At 41.1% G+C, this 18,804-nt stretch overlaps 1 protein-coding gene across 1 annotated transcript in view; it reads left to right on the forward strand.

Moving 5' to 3' along the window:
- HECTD2 (HECT domain E3 ubiquitin protein ligase 2) overlaps nucleotides 1-18,804 on the forward strand; it is a 1,329,650-nt gene that overhangs the window by 1,030,361 nt on the left and 280,485 nt on the right. Inside the window, exon 15 of the mRNA XM_044056649.1 lies at nucleotides 11,421-11,579. Coding sequence (XP_043912584.1) covers nucleotides 11,421-11,579 — 159 coding nt within the window. The remainder of the gene's footprint in view (nucleotides 1-11,420; nucleotides 11,580-18,804) is intronic.

Below are 18,804 nucleotides of genomic sequence, written 5' to 3' on the forward strand. Positions count from 1 at the left end.
CATGTCCAACCCAGAATTGATGGACATGCTCCACCTAAAGAAAACCTTATCCCCTCGTGCCACATGCTCTAGGGATCTAAACCTTACCACAACAATAAATAGGACATGCTGGAGGGATAGATTCCTGTCCCAGAGACTTCCCATGCTTTGGAACAAGATCCCAATCTATATTAGGCAGAGCTCCTCGCTAACACTCTTCAAAAGAATCCTTGACGAGTAGATGGGAAACAGAAAGTTTACCTCAGGGATCACTTTAATGGCTCTGCTGGACAGAGGCACAGGGAACTAATCTAAGGGGACAGTGAAAGCCAACACATTCTAGCTAGGCTTATAAATGCTTTCAGGCAGATAGCCTAGTACCCACCTATGAACTGAACAGGATGCCAACAGAATGATGAAAATGTTCCTTAGAACCCAGATCTAGCTTGGGGTTCTCTCAGTACAGTCCTCTGAGAGCATACCAAGTACTGGGCCTTCTACCCCTCCTCTTTTTAACTTTTCCAAAAACAGCCCGCCTTTGTCTCCAGATGTCTCTGACATAATCTGGCCCAGAGAACCTTTGTTGGAGCCAATAGTTCAAGTGACTTTGACTCCCAACAGGTTCCCTTTCTCTTTCAGGCAGATAGGTTCAGATCCATTAGAATCTCCTAGCTGAAATTTCAGTACCATGGCTCTGGGGGATGGCTCAGCTTCAAAACTTCCCCTTTCCATCAGTGCTTGGTAGCTTTAAACCAAGATCCACCTCAGGGTTGACGTCCATTTGTTTTGAAGCCTCCTTTCTGTCTGAGGACATGTGGGTGCCAGAGGAACCAAAGGCATCCTTGGCCTTCAAGGATTTTTAGCAGGTCCTTTCTATGCTTAGGGGAAAGGGCATTTTCATCCAGGTCTGCTTAAAGTATTCCCCAGAGTCTGACACCACAGACGGAGACTTGAATGAAGACAAAGGGTCCCCTAGATCCCCCTCCAAAGACATCACTTGTGATGAGATCCTTGAATTGAAGTAGAAAGGAGGATGGTTCACTGATGGTCCTTCTCCAGATGAGTTTGTTTTCCTGGAAGCTTTTGGTTCTGGCTCATCATCTTCCTGAATGGTACCTCTATTGACCCATTAATTGACTTGATGGAGCAATGGACATAGAAGGACATAATGTTGTGGAGCCCATCCCTGAGAAATCTGACAGAATTCTGTCAGTGCCCTCAGACAGGTAGTACTGGAGCAAAGGTCCACCTGTGGATGTAATGGTTGTAGCAGCAGCCACAAAGGAAGGACTGCCTGAAGAAAGTTCCTCATTCCTAATAGGGAGTCTAGGGTGATGGACCACTTTGGGAAATGGAAGTACGCTTCAATGATCTTTGCACTCAGAGAGCTGAATTATGTCACCAGAATTCAGTGAGACTTAACCAAGGAGATTTCAAAGCATCTGTCTGGTATTCTACCTGCAGATGTTGATAAGACAGTGGACTCCAAGCTTTTTACCCTCCAGTCTACCTCCTTATAGTCATGAGACTGCTTTCCAATGTAGCTGATGGCATGGCAAGGGAGGCTGGCAGTACCATTTGTTGTCATGCCTGGATGCATCTATGGGACTTTGCAGAAAGTTTCAGGATATCTTTATTAGTGCCTCCTTTGATAGGTCTGCCTTATTTGGACTTAAAGTAAAACAGATGCTGACAACAGGATGGTAAGACTATCTATTTAGTAGGCATCTTCTTCTCCATTCCCCAGAGATCTTTCTCCAGGAATCAGCGGGTCATGAAGGAGATGTGGTTCAGAAAAACACAAGAGTCCTTACCAGGAAATTCAGATGAACCCCACTCATGGAAGAGGAGGAAGTAACAATAAAGGACATGTCCCTAGAGACAGAGGTGGACCACATAACTAGGGTTTTGGGGACTTTTTGCCAAAAAGCCCTGTTAGTGCTGATGAACGGTTACTTGAATGCTGCACTCAGGGGGCAGTCACAGGGTGCTTATTTCTGCATGATCAAGCCGGGCAAAACATAACCACAAATTCCTGGATCCTAAACATAATTTTCAGAGGCCATTCCGTGCCATTTTCCCATCCCCCTGTGAAGAAGAAGAAAGTTCCCTGGGTTCCACCTATTCAATGGGAACTCATAATGGCAGAAGTTTCCATGAGTCATCCAACCAATTCCCAAAGAATAGTTAGAACCAGGAGTCTACTCAGGTTGTTTTTAGTACCCAGAAAATCAGGGGACCTCAGGCCAGTTCTGGAACTGAGCCATTGATATCAGTATGTCAAGCAGATAAAATACTGAATGGTTGCTCTTCAGTCCACTTTGCCTCTACTGAGGAAGAACAATCAGATGTGCTCTACAGCTCTCAAGGACATGTATATTATGTGAAGATAGACGAACATTCAAGGAGATTTCTCAGTTTCCACCTGGGAGACGGTCATCAGTTCAGAGCCATGCTATTCGATCTCCCCACAGCTGCCGGGATGTTCACTAAGATTACTTGACAGTGGTGGCAGCTTGTATGCAACTATTAGGGACCCAGCTTTTCCTGCACATTGACGATTAGCCCCTGACCATTATGTCCAAAACCCTGTGATCACAACATTGTGACATTCTGCTCCAGGTGATACAGTACCTAAACATCACAGTCAATCTAATCACGCCACCCTGTTTGTTTTTTGCAAGGACAGGTTTTCTTTAAGGACTAATGCATCCTTCCTTCCTAAGGTGGCTTCCAGAGCTAATCTAAGTCAGTCAATAAATCTACCAGTCTTTTTTTCCAAGATTTTTAAACAAAGGTGAACACATGCTACGTATACTGGATGTTCATTGCTAGCTTAGGTTTTCCTCTTTGTAGAACTAAACCTTTCAGAAAGTCAAATCAGTTGTGGGGTTCGCTAAGCCTAGATCAGGTAAAGCATTGGCTAAAGTTACCTTGTCCAGATGGTTATCTGAATGCATTTTTTCATGTACAATAAAAAAGGGCTTGTCTTCATAATCCAAACCTAAGGCTCATTTCACATGGGCAGCAGCTATGTCAATAGCCTTTGCCAGTAGACTGCCTATTAATGATATCTGTGCAGCAGCTACTTGGTCAACAGGTCATATTTTTGAGTCTTATTATAAACAGGATGAGCAATCTAGATAATGTTCCTCCTTTGCCTCCATCTTTCTCAGGAAAGTCCTTCCTTGATACCACATTGATCTATATGCTTGGGAATCTGACCCATAGTTGAATTGGATGAAAATATATAACATCGGATAGGAAAGTCATGTACTAACCATAATGATAAATCCAAGTTGTCTGATTGTCATCCAGTTCAACATCCCTCCCACCTGCCCCCTGCCAAATTGTCACAAAGAGCAATGATGAGCAGATCAACTTTGACATTCCTTGTCTGCAGGCAGTCATTACTGCCAGTTTCCCATAATCTTGTCATTTTTTTCCTGTCATGCATTCTGGAGTGGGTTTTGAATGGGAGTTATTTGTTTAGTATATAATTACATTGATCTACTTACAGAAATAATAGTTTCAGGGGGGCAAACTTGAGCTTGGGTACTGAGGTGGAGTATAGGGGATTATGGGGAAATTACTGGTGGGAGAGGGAGGAGTCAGAACCCTTGAACCAAAGACCAAAAGAACTTCAGATTCAGTGCTGAGGTTTTATCCAGTCTGGTCCAAAAACCTAGATGAACCAGATGAAGGTCAGACAACATGGATCTATCGTTAAGAAAAGTACATTTATTTCATTTTTGTAAGAGAGTATGGATGATTACATATTAATTATTCACTGACTAATAAAGTAATGTTGTACCAAATAAAAAATAGTGAAAGGCTGCTTTTTATTGGTGGTATATTTCTTTTGTGCCTCCTTATTCTGAAAAGATGATGTCTATGGTTTCTTTATTTCCACCAGTCTTTATTACCCGTATCCTGCAAACCTATATTTTCCCAAAGTTAGCTTTATCGCTGACTTTGCAGTTGGTCATTGGTTTGCTATCTCTGTTCTTTTTTGCATTATCAATTGGTTTGGTTTACTACAGAGTAGCATTTGCTCCGTTGAGGCACTTATTGGATTATTCTTATTGCTTTTGTCGTTATTGCCGGTGCATAGACGGAGACATGACTGACATCACTGCTGCTGAAGTAGCTGAAGCTATTGAGCTTCCGTACACTATGAGACAAGCTGAGATGACGACAGATTTGGTGCGTCCTAGCATAGAGAAATTCACGGAGATTATCTCCGCAACATACAATCCCTTAACACTGTACCAAGCCGAATTGGAGGAACCAGACAATGGATGTATTGGGCAGATAGACCGCGAAGGAATGAGAGTTGCTTTAGAATGCTTAGAAGGAGATTTGTATAAACTTAAACGAATGCAGACACAGAGACAGCATTTCGATGTCTGCTTGCAACGCAAAGTGATACCAAGAGGGCTGAGGGTTCTGAAAATGCAGACGACCGGCATGTTATATCCAGAGCTACTCTACAAATGGCAAAGGCTAAACATACAGGTAAGCCTTAGCTATATGGAGTTGCTCAATGAGTTCTTTGAACCACTCGAGGAATCGCTAGAAACAGATGTCATTAAACAACAATGCGATCTATATGAACGCTATCCTGAGAAGTTTCTAGATGAACACTTTAACAGATTGTTAGATAGCGTTTCCCAATATGAGAAACATCTTTTGGATCAAAAAAGATCCAAATTGAAAAGAGACATTAATGATTTCCATAAAGGGAATATCTTTACTTGGCCGAGATACGAAGGAGGGAGTCAAGGAACTTTTGTGAGACATGCTAATATGGACAATACTGTTAGTAATGTACATGTTATACAAAGTGCATCTGCAATAAACAACAAATGTGATTCCATGATAGATAAGGGGAATGTAGATACTGGACATATGAATGGTACCACTACGGCCAGCAAACAATTAGATGGTCAAGTTAGGAAGATCAACCCTGATAACATCAGGAATGGTTGCATAGTTAATGAGGGAATGATGAATGACATAACCCCCATACAAACTGTGAAGATTAATACCAGTAATATCAGCAGCAGTTTGAAGGGAACAAGAAATGAGAATGAGAATGCAGGTGCAATGGTAGTTCGTAGGAAAACTAATGATGGAAATATATTTCCTGAAAATAAGAATAAGAATCATATGGCAGCAGATAATGATTTAATAGGAGTTCAGAATTTTTATATAGCACACCCTTTCCCTATCAGACTAGAAAGGAAAGAAGGAAGGATGCGTTCAGCAAGCAGGGGAAGACAGAAAAGGAAGCTTTCCCCAGAGAAATACACGAACCACAATATAAAAAAGATGTGGGAAGGGAAGATGAACAATTAATTTTTCATATCTCTAAACATCTATTAACAACTGATGAAATGATAGTACTGAATAAAGGTTTATCCTTTATTCCGACTAATGCTAGCATATATGAAGAGACTATAAAGGATTTTAAGTTATTTATTCGGAATCTTTCTCTGAAAATCTTTTTTAACGACCAAAGTTTTAAGCCAAAAAAAGAGTTTAGGAAACCTAGTGTGTTCACCCCACCACTGCATCCATTATTAGCTGCTTACAGCAGATTGGTAGAGGATGATTTATCCAGGATGTATGAAAGTAAGGGTAATAAGATACCTAGGAATAAGTTTAATTTAACATACAAACAGAGGATATCACTTAATAGTTTAATTAATGATCAATCCCTAGCCATTAGACTGGCAGATAAAGGTGGAGGGGTTGTAATAATGGATAAAGAACACTATATTAATGGAATGAGATTAATGTTATTAGATGAAATATATTATGGTCATATAGAACAAGGTATGATTAGTATTATTGCCCATAAAATTCAAAATAATTTGGAAGATTTATACAAAGCAAATATTATTGATAAAGAACTATATGAATTCATGTATGTCGAATTTCCCTTGGTACCAATTTTGCACGGACTCCCCAAAATACATAAAAATATGGAGAATCCCCCATTCAGACCAATTGTAGTGGGCAGGGGATGGTCAACTGAACCACTATCTATTTATGTGGAGAGCCATCTTAGACCATTAGTGGAAAAGAATATCTATATTTTAAGAGACACGAAACAGTTTTTGCTGGATCTGAATGAATTTATAAAAAATTCTACTATAACAACCAATTATTTTCTAGTTTCTTTAGATGTAAAATCTCTTTTTACAGTTATTCCTAATGTTGAAGGAATTATAATGTTAAGCAACTATATGAAACGTAATTCACAGATGCAAGCAAGTAGGATTGAGCTCTTAATGTATTTCTTAGAGATGGTCTTAGAATCTAATGTTTTTTATTTTGAAGGAGAATTTTATTTACAGAAGGATGGCGTAGCTATGGGCACATCATGTGCCAATAGCTACGCCAACCTATACATGGCTGAATGGGAACATGTCCATTTATTTTCCATGTATTTTTTTAAGAAGTATGTGTCTTTTTATAGACGTTTCGTGGACGACCTGTTCCTCATTTGGACAGGTACGTTAACTGAATTAGCATTATTTGTAGATGATATGAACTCCAGTAATGGGTATCTTAGGTTTACTTATGAATACTCAGACACCAAGCTCCCTTTTTTAGATATTTACATAGAAAAGCTACCCAATGGATTGGTCAATACGGGTGTGTTTAGGAAGAAATGCCATAAGAATGCATTATTACATAGGACAAGCATGCATCCAGGGTATGTATATCATAATGTAGTGAAAGGACAAGCGATTCGCATATCCAGGTATAATCCCACTGAATCAGGATATACCAATGAACTTAATGAATTAAGTGAAAGATTTTTATCTAGAGGTTATCCTGTTAATGAGATTAGAGAAGGACTTTTAGATATGCCCACCCTTAGAGAGAATAGAGCTGCACCCTATTTTAGTGATGGACATTTACACAGTCCAGCCATGACCCGAGAGCCATTAATGGGAAGTAGGGAAATAACTATGGAAAGAGGGACAGCTTGTTCCATATTTTATACTAGTGATGTGGGGAATATAAAAGATGTTGTTAGAAGGCACTGGGATGTTCTAACTGTAGATCATGAACTCAAAGATATTGTTGGGGAGGTACCCAGATTTATTTATAAAAATAAAAAGAATTTGAAAAGATTATTATGTTACCCCAGAGAACAGATGGTGAAACACAATGTAGAGTCGCATGGAACAATGAAGTGCAATAAATGTAACTTCTGCAAATATATTAACATAGACAACATATTTATTCACCCAGTAACATCTAGAGAATATGTGTTTAGAATACACGGGAGCTGCCTCACTTCCAATGTGGTTTACTTGGCATCCTGTTTGGAATGCCAAGCATTCTACATTGGTAAGACCAATAGGGTATTGAGGGACAGAATACGTGAACATGTCTATAACATTAGAATAGGGTTGAAAACAAATGCTTTAGCGAGACATGTCATTGAGAAAGGGAACACACATACATTTAAGTTTCTAATTGTAGAAACTATCATACCAGGACCCAGAGGTGGTGACATTAGGACCTATACTGAAACGAGGGAGGCGAACTGGATCATTAAGTTGAGATCTGACATTCCACCTGGCCTCAATGGTATGGTCCCAGTTAAACCTTTTCTAAAGTCCAAAAGGTTACACAGGTGAATGTTGTGAATACTTTATATAATATCGATTTTTTTTATATAACATTGACTTTTACATATACTAATAATGTATAGTATGCATTACAATATTTATGTCAGTCATATTAGATTTTATATATAAATAATGTTTATATGTTTTTGTTTTATTTAATGAGATGTTTTTAATGTATTTTAATGAATCATTTTAATGAAGTATTTGCTATGCACCTTTAAGAAAGAATGATTTTTCCCGCCTGATTGTGTTATATAAAGTGCTTGTTAATTAATTAAAATGAAGGTCTGAAGAAGCCACTTCGGTGAAAGCGCTAACCTGTTTTAACTGTTCAAATAAATGTTTAAGTTATCAGAATGTTGGACACTGGTTCTTTGAGGAATATATACAGTTCGTGTATATGCTGGCTTTATCGCTGACTTTGCAGTTGGTCATTGGTTTGCTATCTCTGTTCTTTTTTCATTTTTAAGATATTTGCTGATCTGTCATTAAGTATTGGATACTTTTTATAGTTGTTTCCATCAGTGAGCTGTGGGTTACTTTTTTACATATATATATATATATATATATATATATATAAAACACACACAGACATACACACACACATATATATATGTATGTGTGTGTGTGTGTGTGTGTGTGTGTATATATATATATATATATATATATATATATATGTGTGTGTGTGTGTGTGTGTGTGTGTGTATGTGTATGTATGTGTATGTGTATTGTTCCCTGCATTTTGTCAAATGTATGTTTGGTAGACAAACGCTAGGAGTGGTGTACAATGCTGAACACATGGCTAGCCAAATGATCAAAATATCAATGGTATGTGTCATCAAAACAGATGAATGATTTTTGGAGGGGGTGAGAGTGTTTGTGCATATGTTTGAGAGCTATTGTTAATATGAGGGACAGATGATAGCATAGGTTTTGTGCATTTGTTATCAGGTGTGTGTATTTTAAGGTTTGGGTTGGAAGAAGGTAAGAGGATAGATGTAATGTTGGTAGAGTGCGTGTTTGTTTGTCTGACTGTGTCTTTTGCAGCATCAGTGTTACGTAAAGGTTTCTTTTTTTTAATGATAAGGAGTAGGGTTAGGGATGTTACCCATTACTAAGGTGGTGCGGAGGGAGTTACATTCAGCAGTAGCAGCCACTTTAGTTCATTATATTCTAATATGTTTTCTCAACCCTCACCCCTAAGAAAAATGTCAACTTTATCCATAATACGAAACAAAAATCTTTCAAAGTGCTCACATCAAGTGGAATGTTTATAAAGTACATTACTAATAGTTTTCTTTTTTATATCATTCTGATGCACCTATATTATTTGGCTCAGCTGTCTTTCCTTTTAGCCCATATAGAGGGCAGACCTCCTGACATTAATGATGCAGTCTCTATTACCAGTGTTTTGAGGCTGTGGGCAACGAAGTTGTGATATAAACACAAGATGTTGGACCTAACTTGATTTTAAAAGGTATGCAGGGACTACCTTGGTTAGTGTTTGTATGACTAACTGTATTGGAATGTCAGTTTGTTATTGTTGCATGAAAAAAATCACATGCGTACATTTTCTATTATCATATAATGTTTTTATTATTACAGTTCATTTTAATGTAATTGAATTTTTTTTTACATTTAGATGTGTATTTTTATTTACACTTATGAGTGATTGAATATATACATATTTACGTTTTTAATACTATTCATCTTTAAGAAAGAGGAGTCAGCTGCAGTGATCATTTGAATTTCTTTAAACAGAGCACTTACTACTGTTTTTAACAGATCTGATGAACTCTTCAACTAGTATATAGACAAAAGTGCTTAATCTTGATAAAATGTATATTTTATTGGATTATCCCGGTGGATTTCATCTTGTTAGCATAGTTGCTCTGTATTTTGATGGGCATATAATTACTCTAGTTATTTTGGGGCCACGTTTATGTATGGGATTTAGTGTCTGTTCTGTAATCATCAAAGACAAGGAATATAGGTGGAGATTGAAGAGTTTAAGTAGAAGTTGGGGCGTACATATTTGGCAGTGTTGAAAATGCAGCCTGACATCATGCTTATCTGATGTAAGTATTCTTTGTAGCCTTTGACTGGGATTCTGTTATTTGTTCCAAAGTGATTTTAGAGAAGACAGAATTTAACACCGCCATTCCCATTTTTCTTTTTTGAAATACAGCCTTGGAAAAGTAATTATAAATTTTAATTTTCTGTTCCAACTAATTGATGCCAGGGAAGGACCAGGCTGCCTAAAGAACCAGTTCATTTACCCAGAATGATAGAAAATTCAGTCAGTGGACATGGTTTGGTGCCAGCAGGTGATGGAGCATTTACAACTTGTGTGCTTTCTTTATGTCCAGTTTCTTAGAGAGAGAGAGACCTTCTCCAGCCTCAAAACAGAAAAAATAGTTACTCTTCTCCAGTTTTCATTTTCTTTTAAATGTGTATGAACTTTTAAGTAAAATTGAACAGGAAATGTATTTTGCAGTTCAGATTCTTGGCAATAAAGATACAAATCAGAAAAAGATAATGCCAAGTTAGCAATCTTAGGTGTAGCATCTGCAATTGCTTGCTTTATTTCTTCTAACTGTGCTTGCAGGTTATTCTGATAACATGTTACAGAAAGTCTTGAATGTTTTATTATAACATGTCTACCAAAGTCAGATAGATCTCTGTATGGCACTTTGGTCAGTTTACAAGTCATTGAACTGTACTGCAGTCAGAGTTATTATGTCCTGCCATGCATTCTGGCTACTGCTGTTCCAGGACTTGTCAGATGTCTTCTGTTGTTTTCTTACTTCATGACACCCTTAAGGTATAGTTGCACTCCATCAATGCAAAAATAATCACACAGCTTTAACAATGCTAAGCCATTTCAGAGCAGTAGGAGGGTTTAGTTGTACAAAGGAATGCTGCAGTTTACACTGCATGCTCTTAGTCTTATTTCCAGATGCCCAGCTCTATTTGGCATAGAAGGATAAAACCCTGACTATGACCCAGGTGACTGAGGTTGAGTTAAAGGCTCAGGCATCTGAGAGCTTACTTGTAAAAGATGAATATACCTATCCTGGGGAGAGTGAGCAGATTTGAATTGAAGGATACCACAGTTCCACAAAGGAAGACTAAGGAAACAAGGATGGCCCTGGTATGAACATTTGAGCACTAAGCTATGTATATAGTAGCCTTTATTCATTAGAGGTGTTTGAGAGTGTTGACTCACAGAGGGAAAGGTTTAGTGGTTCCAGCAGTGAGATATGTTTCACATCCCCTTTCTATGGCAGGGATTTGGTTCTGTGGTGTATGCCTTCATTTCCATGAAGCTGGTGAGAGCACAAGCCACCTGTCATAGCTGCATGGATGATAACCCCTCTGTAGAGCCTTTTTTTCTGTGCTAGGCATACCCAGTTTTGGGAAACAAATGGGCTCAAGTCTGCAAGTCTAATAAGGAAATGTTTATTGCTATGTAAGAATTGGGCAGCAAGAAAATTGATTTATTTATTCATTGTTGATTTGTTTACACCTGTCTCCTGAGTTCTTGATCCCCCCCCCCCCGATCACTCGAGGACCCCCCCCATACACATACACACACACACAACAGAAAGTGTTGTTATTCACTAGCTTGCTGATACACTGTGGTACTTTAAATGTGCGGCTGCTGAAATTAGAAGAGTTCACTAAAATACTTAACCCTGATTGTTGATATACTTCTGCTATAACTATTACTTCAGTGAATTAAATATGGAAGTTGTTGTCTTTCCTAACATGGCTCATTTTTAGCTTATGGGTTTAGCTGTATATAACAGCATTACACTGGATATCCACTTTCCTCCTTGCTGTTACAAGAAACTGCTGAGTCCTCCTGTAGTTCCTTCTGATCAGAACACTGCTGTCGGCATTGCCAGTCTTACCCTTGATGACTTGTACCATGTGATGCCAGTAAGTGTTAAATTATCTTTGAATAGTTCTTTAGATATTTCTGTAGTAGTCATTATACAGACATGTTCATTATATACTATTATTGTAAATGGAAATGTCATCAAATGTAGACTTTTAGGTAGTGGTTAACTTGATTTTCATGACCTTGGGAATGATGTATAAATTATCAATTATTCATATTGCAGAATTTTCTAACTTCATAGTTCCATAAAACATAATGCACCAACCTCTAGCTAAAGGTTTATTTACCCTAAGCACTATGTTCTACAGTGACTGCCCCTGAACAGTTACGTTTTAATCTTTTCTTAAATTCACTGGATTATAGTGTGAGCATGTTCTTTGTTATTAAAATAAGTGCTGAATGATGTTACTAAAACTATAAACTAACAGTAGTGAAAAACAACTACCCAAAATGATTGATCTGATGTTTTTAATCTTCATTCATTCCTTACTGATGGTTTATCGGTTCTGTCCTCAGAACCGAGCCAGCCAATATCAAGCACGCATCAGCCAAAAACTCTCGAGCCAAGGTCCTACCCATAATGCTCTGCTCCCTGTTACCTCAGATCTCATTTGCCATGTTGCTGAATACCCGTGTCAAGCCACTCTCTCAGCTAAGTGTCTAAATCAGATCACTACGAAATACCGAATGCCTAAAATCCCGATGCTTAAAACACCAAGACCAGATGACCGAAACCCCACATTACTGAAAGACCAGAAGCGTGAAATGCAAAATCCTGATGTTAAGGGATTTTGCATTAGTGCTTATGGTGTTGCGGTTCAGGTAAGTATGTGTGTGTAAGTGTGTTTGTGAGAGGTGTAGTGTGTGCAATTGTGTGTTGTGACTGTGGTGTGTATGTGTGTGTGAGGGATTGTAATGTGTGGGTGTGAGTTTGCCTTGTGTGTCTGTCTGTGCGATCTTGGAGTTAGAATAATAAAGTAGAGGGGGTGTGGGTGGCGCAGTCCCCCACATGGGGGGTGCAGGGGGGCTTGCCACCCTGCCTATGTCTAGTGTAGGCTGCATTTTTGGTTGTGGGTGGAAGGTGTGTGTATGTGTGTGTGTGTGTGTGTGTGTGTGTGTGTGTACTGTTTGGTTTTGTAACTTTCGCGATTTTGAATTTTGTGGTTTTAAATATTCGGTATTGTGGGGTTTCAGGCATGTGGTCTCAGTGTTTTAAGCATCTGGATTTTGGGCGTTCAGTATTTAGTAGTGATTTCATCTAAATTTTTGAATATTTATATATTATTACTCTAAATTTTTTCTCAAAAGTTTATTCTAATATTTTACTACCCTATCGCACACTTTAGATTCCCTCCCTTTAGTCTTTTCCCTTTATTACCCTCTTTTCTTACCTTGTGGTAATTCTCCATTACCATCATTGGTAATCCTTCCTTTTCTCTTTTGCCCTTTTTTTTCAGTAACCATTATTATTCACAACAGCTATGTTGGATAAGAAACGTTCCATTGGTTTCAAACAGTGCAAGGATTGCGGCCGTAAGTTACTGCTTTCCGATGGCCATGACTTATCTGTCTACTGTCTTAATGCCTCTCACTTGACTGTAGATCCTCCGTGTGGGATTTGGAAAAATTTCTCTACCAGGACTCTCAACGAGAGGAAGAATAAGTTAATTTTAAAAGGTCTCATCAAGTCTCCTTTCTCTGAGGCTATTTCTGGGTCGGAGGGCTCAACCCCTCCTGTTAAACCCCGCAAGAGGCATTCTTCCTCTTCTTTAATGAAGTCACTCCCTTCTTCTCCCTCTGGAAATCGTAGGGAGTCGACTCATAAGAAGGTGAAATTGCTTACTACTCCAGCGCTGCCACCTGTGACCCTCTTGGCACCGCCCCAAATGATTCTGACTACAGCCATGTCTCCTTTATTGATATCGGCACCGGAGTTCCCGGTGCAGTCAATTATGGTTCCGACAGTTCTGTCGCAACCCCTAATGGCACCATCAATACAGGTTCAGTCCCCTTCAGCACCATTGGTACAGTCTCCTTCAGCTTCAAGTATGACTCTTCTGTAGTCCACGGCGCAGATGTTTTTGGTACTATGTGCTTCGGTGCAGTCCTTCTCAGCACCATCCATATTGCCATTGCAGACACTTTGCACTATGGCACTGTATCCTTCAGGGCAGAATTTTGTCTTTACGGTGCAGACACCTTCAACTACTACATTGCTGACTTCGTCGGTGCAGACCTTTTCCACACTGTTTTCTTCGGTGCAGACTTCCTCGGCTCCGAGCTCTGCACATATTGAATTAGCAAAGACAAAATATTCCCCTTCACTGGATCCTTTTGCAAGCAGTCAGTATAGTCCTTTCCTGGAAAGGCCAGAATCACCATTAGCCTTCTCCATGAAGTCAACCAAGAGTCTTTCTGAACAGGATGTGTTGCGGCTTGTTGACCAGTTGCTTGTGGCCAGAGGTCTCTCTCAACCATTGAAGTCCATGTTCCCTTATTCAGGTGAGCGTATTTTGCCTCAAACCCCAGTGTATACTCCTCCTTTGACTTACACTCAAGCCTAGTACTCTGACAGCAGCTTCCCTCCCTCAGACACCAGTAGTGGATCTCACTTTGGAACCAGAGTCATCCTTGTGGCCTTCAGTGCACTGGGCATTGGGCTCTTCTCAGGCCAGTGGCTGTGCTGTTGGGGAGGGCATTCCTGGCTCCATGCCAATTTTTTCTGTGGCACCTTCCAAGAATGCACTCTCTCTTACAGTTCACAGCCCTCTTGAGACTCCTGGTCTTGGGGTGGGCTCGTCGGGGCAGGGTTTGACCCCAGTTCCGAGGTTGTCATGCTCTGTTCTGGGCTCCCATCCCTCCTTGGGCGGGCCAGCCTTCAAGGTCATGGAGAGGACGCTTGCCTCCATTGGCAAAGCTCGTTTGCCAGAGTCCTCTCCCCCTCTGTGCTACAGCTGACACAAGCTTCAACTCCTGGACACCAGGCACAAGAGCCTCAGGTCTCTCCTCCTCAGGAGACCCCCTCTTTGCAGTCTTCCCCAGAACCTCCCACTGAGGAAGCACCCCGCAAAGCATCATGTAAGAGGAAACACCCCGCAAAGCATCATGTAAGAGGAAACACATGGACTCCACTGAGGAGTCATTGACTGAAGATATGGATTTTGATGATGGGGAAGGGTCCCCACGGTCACCTTCTGATGAGGTGTCCTTTGGTGACATCCTCGAGATCCTTAGGCAGAGGGGTGACTGGAAGCCCTCTAATCCTTCTTATGAGGAATCCGTATTCCTGCAGGCTTTTTGTACCCTGCCCCCTACCTCCTGGGTCACCACGCCTGATGATGAGCTCATCCATCTCATTGCGCAATGCACATGGAAGGCTCTTGATACCATGGAAGCGATACCTAAGAGGCCAGATAAAATATTATCATCCCCCGCTGAGCACCCCCACTGGTCACGTGGTCTTCCAGCAGATGCTATGGTGGTGGCAGCTGCTACTAAGAAGGATTTGGCAGAAGAGAGCCAAACTGTCCATCCACCCAACAAGGAGTTCCGGGCGATTGACAGATTAGGGAAGTGTGTTTGCTTCATCAACCTTCGCCGTAAGGTCTTTGAATTATTTGGCACATTTTACCAGGCTTCAGTGAGATCTTATCAACCAGTTCAATCAAACCTTGGCAGGAGCTGTTTCTGATGAAGTCCATGGTAATGTGGCTTCTCAGATAGCCACTCTAGAGTCCATTTCCTACTCTTCCATGCATCTTGTTTGTCATGCAATGGAAGGGGTGGCTAGAGCGGCAGGCACAGGTATAGTTACCAGATGACATGCTTGGATGCACCTTTGTGAGTTTGGGGACTCCTTTAAGGCTTTCTTCATGAATGCCCCCATAGAGGCTGCCTCTTTGTTTGGCCCTAAAGTCAAGGATACGCTGGCACTGTGTGAACAAGATGGCAAGATCTTGTCTGCCATTGGTGTCGGACACTCCACTCCTCAGCAATTCTATTCCAGAAATCAGAGGTGCAGAAAGATCTGGCACAAGAAATCACAGGGTTCTTTTTGGAATGCACATGCCGAGTTTTCCCCTAGAGGCAGAGGGGGAAACTCCGATGGAAGATGCCCTATTTGGGGCAGAGGAGGTCTGCGAAACCGGGGTTACAGAGATTCTTTCGTTGCCCAACCTGTCAGTGCTTTTGCAGCGTTGCCCAACTGCTCACCTCTGGAAGCGGTCGGGGGTCGTTTCTCCTTATACCCAGCTGCCTGGCAAAAGATAACCGACTCTTGGGTACAATGGATTATATCCAGAGGCTATCACATCCCCTTCCATCTTTGACCAGTCTCATCAAGAGTGTTACCTGACATACCACCCAGTCAATGAGAAACAGCAGTACACAAAATCAGAAAGCTGCTACAAAAGAGTTATTCAGACGGTCCCCTCAGACCAGATAGGATCTGGATTTTACTCAAGGTTCCTTTTAGTGCCAAAAAAGACAGGGGACTGGAGACCAATTCTGGATCTCAGTACACTAAACAAATTTGTAAAAACAGAGAAATTCTGGATGGTCATGGTTCAATCTATCCTTCCTCTTCTGGAAGAAGATGATTGGATGTGCTCTGTAGATCTTCAAGATGTGTATTACCACATAAAAATGGACAAATGCTCAAGAAGATACCTCAGCTTCCATATAGGAGCCAGTCACTATCAGTTTTGAGCCCTGCCCTTTTGGTCTCTCTACAGCCCCCAGAATGTTCACAAAATGCATGGCAGTGGTTATCACTCACTTATGACTTCAAGGATTCCAGGCATTTCCATATCTAGACGACTGGCTCCTTATTGCCCCCACCAAGCATCTACTGGAAGAAGCCCTGCAATATACTGTCTTAACAGCTCGAAATCTGGGAATCACTATAAACTGGGAGAAATCCAACACAGCCCCAACTCAGTCTTTGGAATTTATAGGGGTACTGTTGGACTCGAGAAATTGCACAGCATCCCTTCCAGAACACAGACTTCAGAGAATAAGACAACAAGTTCAACCACTGCTCTGTTACTACAAATCCCCAGCTCGATCTGTACTTCAGCTATTGGGGTCAATAGCAGCTTCGATTAACATTGGGCCTCTAGCCAGATTCCACATGAGACTTCTTCAGTGGCTACTTCTCACTCAGTGGTACCCTCTTCAACATCCCTTGTCTTTTCAAATAAGTGTAACTCAGAGATGCAAGCAAGATGTACTCTGGTGGACATCTCGAAATCCCCAACAATGGTCTCGCCATTTCAACCCCCCATCAACCGATAGCCATGGTGACCACGGATGCCTCCCTGATGGGGTGGGGGAGCTATGTCAGGGAAACTCTGTCCAGGGCACCTGGTCGGTGTCAGAGGCCCTTTTGCATATCAGTGTCCTGGAACTGAGGGCTGTGCTTCTAGCATTGCAAGCATTTCACTCCATCCTTGTGATCCAATTAGACAACGTGCCAGTGGTCTGGTACATCAACAAGCAAGGGGGCACCAGATCTTATCCATTATGCCAAGAGGCCTTGAGAATATGGCAATGGGTGATAGCTCGCAACTGCTTTCTGATTGCAACACACATTCCCTGAAGCTCCAACGTGATAGCGGACAGATTGAGCAGGTGCATTCTACAGCCTTGTGAGTGGTCCCTCAGTTCTCTGATAGCAGCAAAAATCTTCAGCCACTGGAGCCAGCCTTGCTGTGAACTGTTTGCCTCCCCAACCAACTACAAGTGCAGCAACTACTTTGACGTGATTCCCCCCTCGGGGACAGTCACCAAGGAATGCTCTAGTCCACGCTTGGCCCTCAGGGCTTCTTTATGCCTATCCTCCTCTCCCCCTCATATCTCAGTTTCTAATGAAAGCACGACAGTTGAAGAGCAAAGTGATCCTCATTGCTCCATATTGGCCTCGACAAGTCTGGTTCCCCTTCCTCTGGCCTCACCTGCTAGATCAACCGTGGATCCTCAATCCATCCCCAACATTGATCTCATATCCACAGGGTCTGATTCACCCCAATCTAACAACCCTAAAACTGACAGCTTGGTTTCTCCACTTCCTATGATTTCCAGGCATGAAAACCTTTCGTCCCCTGTTTGCAATATTCTTATTGCATCTCATAAATCATCCACCAGACTAATCTGTCTTAACAAATGGAAGAGATTCTCTCTATGGGCAGCAGATAAGCAATTAGATCCCTTGTCGGCCCCGGTCTCGGTGGTATTGGATTACTTATCACATCTTTTCCACTCTGGGGTGTCTGCCTCTACTATCCATGTACATTTAGCTGCCATCTCAAATTTTCATATTTGTTTTCAAGATTCTTCACTTATGTTGCACAGACTCTGTAAGACTTTCTTGAAAGGGGTTTTCCACCTAAAACCTCCCTTTAGAGAACCCGTACAACCTTGGTATTTGGATTTGGTTCTGCAAGCTTTAATAGCTCCACTCTTTGAACCTGCATCTTCTTGTGACATAAGATATCTCTCGTGGAAAACTTTGTTTCTGATTGCAATCACATCAGCCAGGCGATTGTCAGAACTTCAGGCCTTATGCATCAAATCTCCATATCTTGTCTTCCATAAGGATAGGGTATCACTGAGAACCAATTCTACCTTTTTACCAAAAGTGGTGCCAGAGCGATCTGTCAACCAGTCTATTATCTCCCAGTGTTCTTTCCTAACCATTCTAACAAGGGAGAGTATTGCCTGCACTCCTTGGAAGTTTTTAGGCAAATACGATTTTATCTGGACAGAACAAAATCTACCCGTAAATCGGCCCAACTGTTTCTGGCTTTTTCTGGACCTAGACGAGGTCATCCTGTATCAAAAGTTAAATTGGCTTCATGGTTGAGAAATTGCACCACCTTTATCTACAACAAAAACAATCTCACCTTGCCTCATAGAGTTAAAGCACATTCTACAAGATCTATGGCAACTTCAGTAGCTTTCCATGCTAAGGCTTCCCTCAGTGATATTTGCTCAGCTGCAACTTGGGCCAAACCTCATACCTTTATTCTTCATTACAAATTGGACTTGGCCTCCAGAAGTAGAGCTTCCTTTGGCTCCATGGTGCTCAGGAATGTCCTTCCATGAGGGCCACCCAGGAATACAGGTAGCTGGGGACTCTGTCCCATCAGTAAGGAATGAACAAAGATTAACAACATCAGATAAAGAAGTTATGTCTTACTATAATGTCCCATCTGTGTTGTTAATCTTCATTCATTCATTACTTCCCACCCTCCGTCCTCCTTC

Source organism: Protopterus annectens, chromosome 14.part0 (genome assembly GCF_019279795.1).
Source record: "Protopterus annectens isolate FY-2018-M chromosome 14.part0, PAN1.0, whole genome shotgun sequence".
Lineage (NCBI taxonomy): Eukaryota > Metazoa > Chordata > Ceratodontiformes > Protopteridae > Protopterus > Protopterus annectens.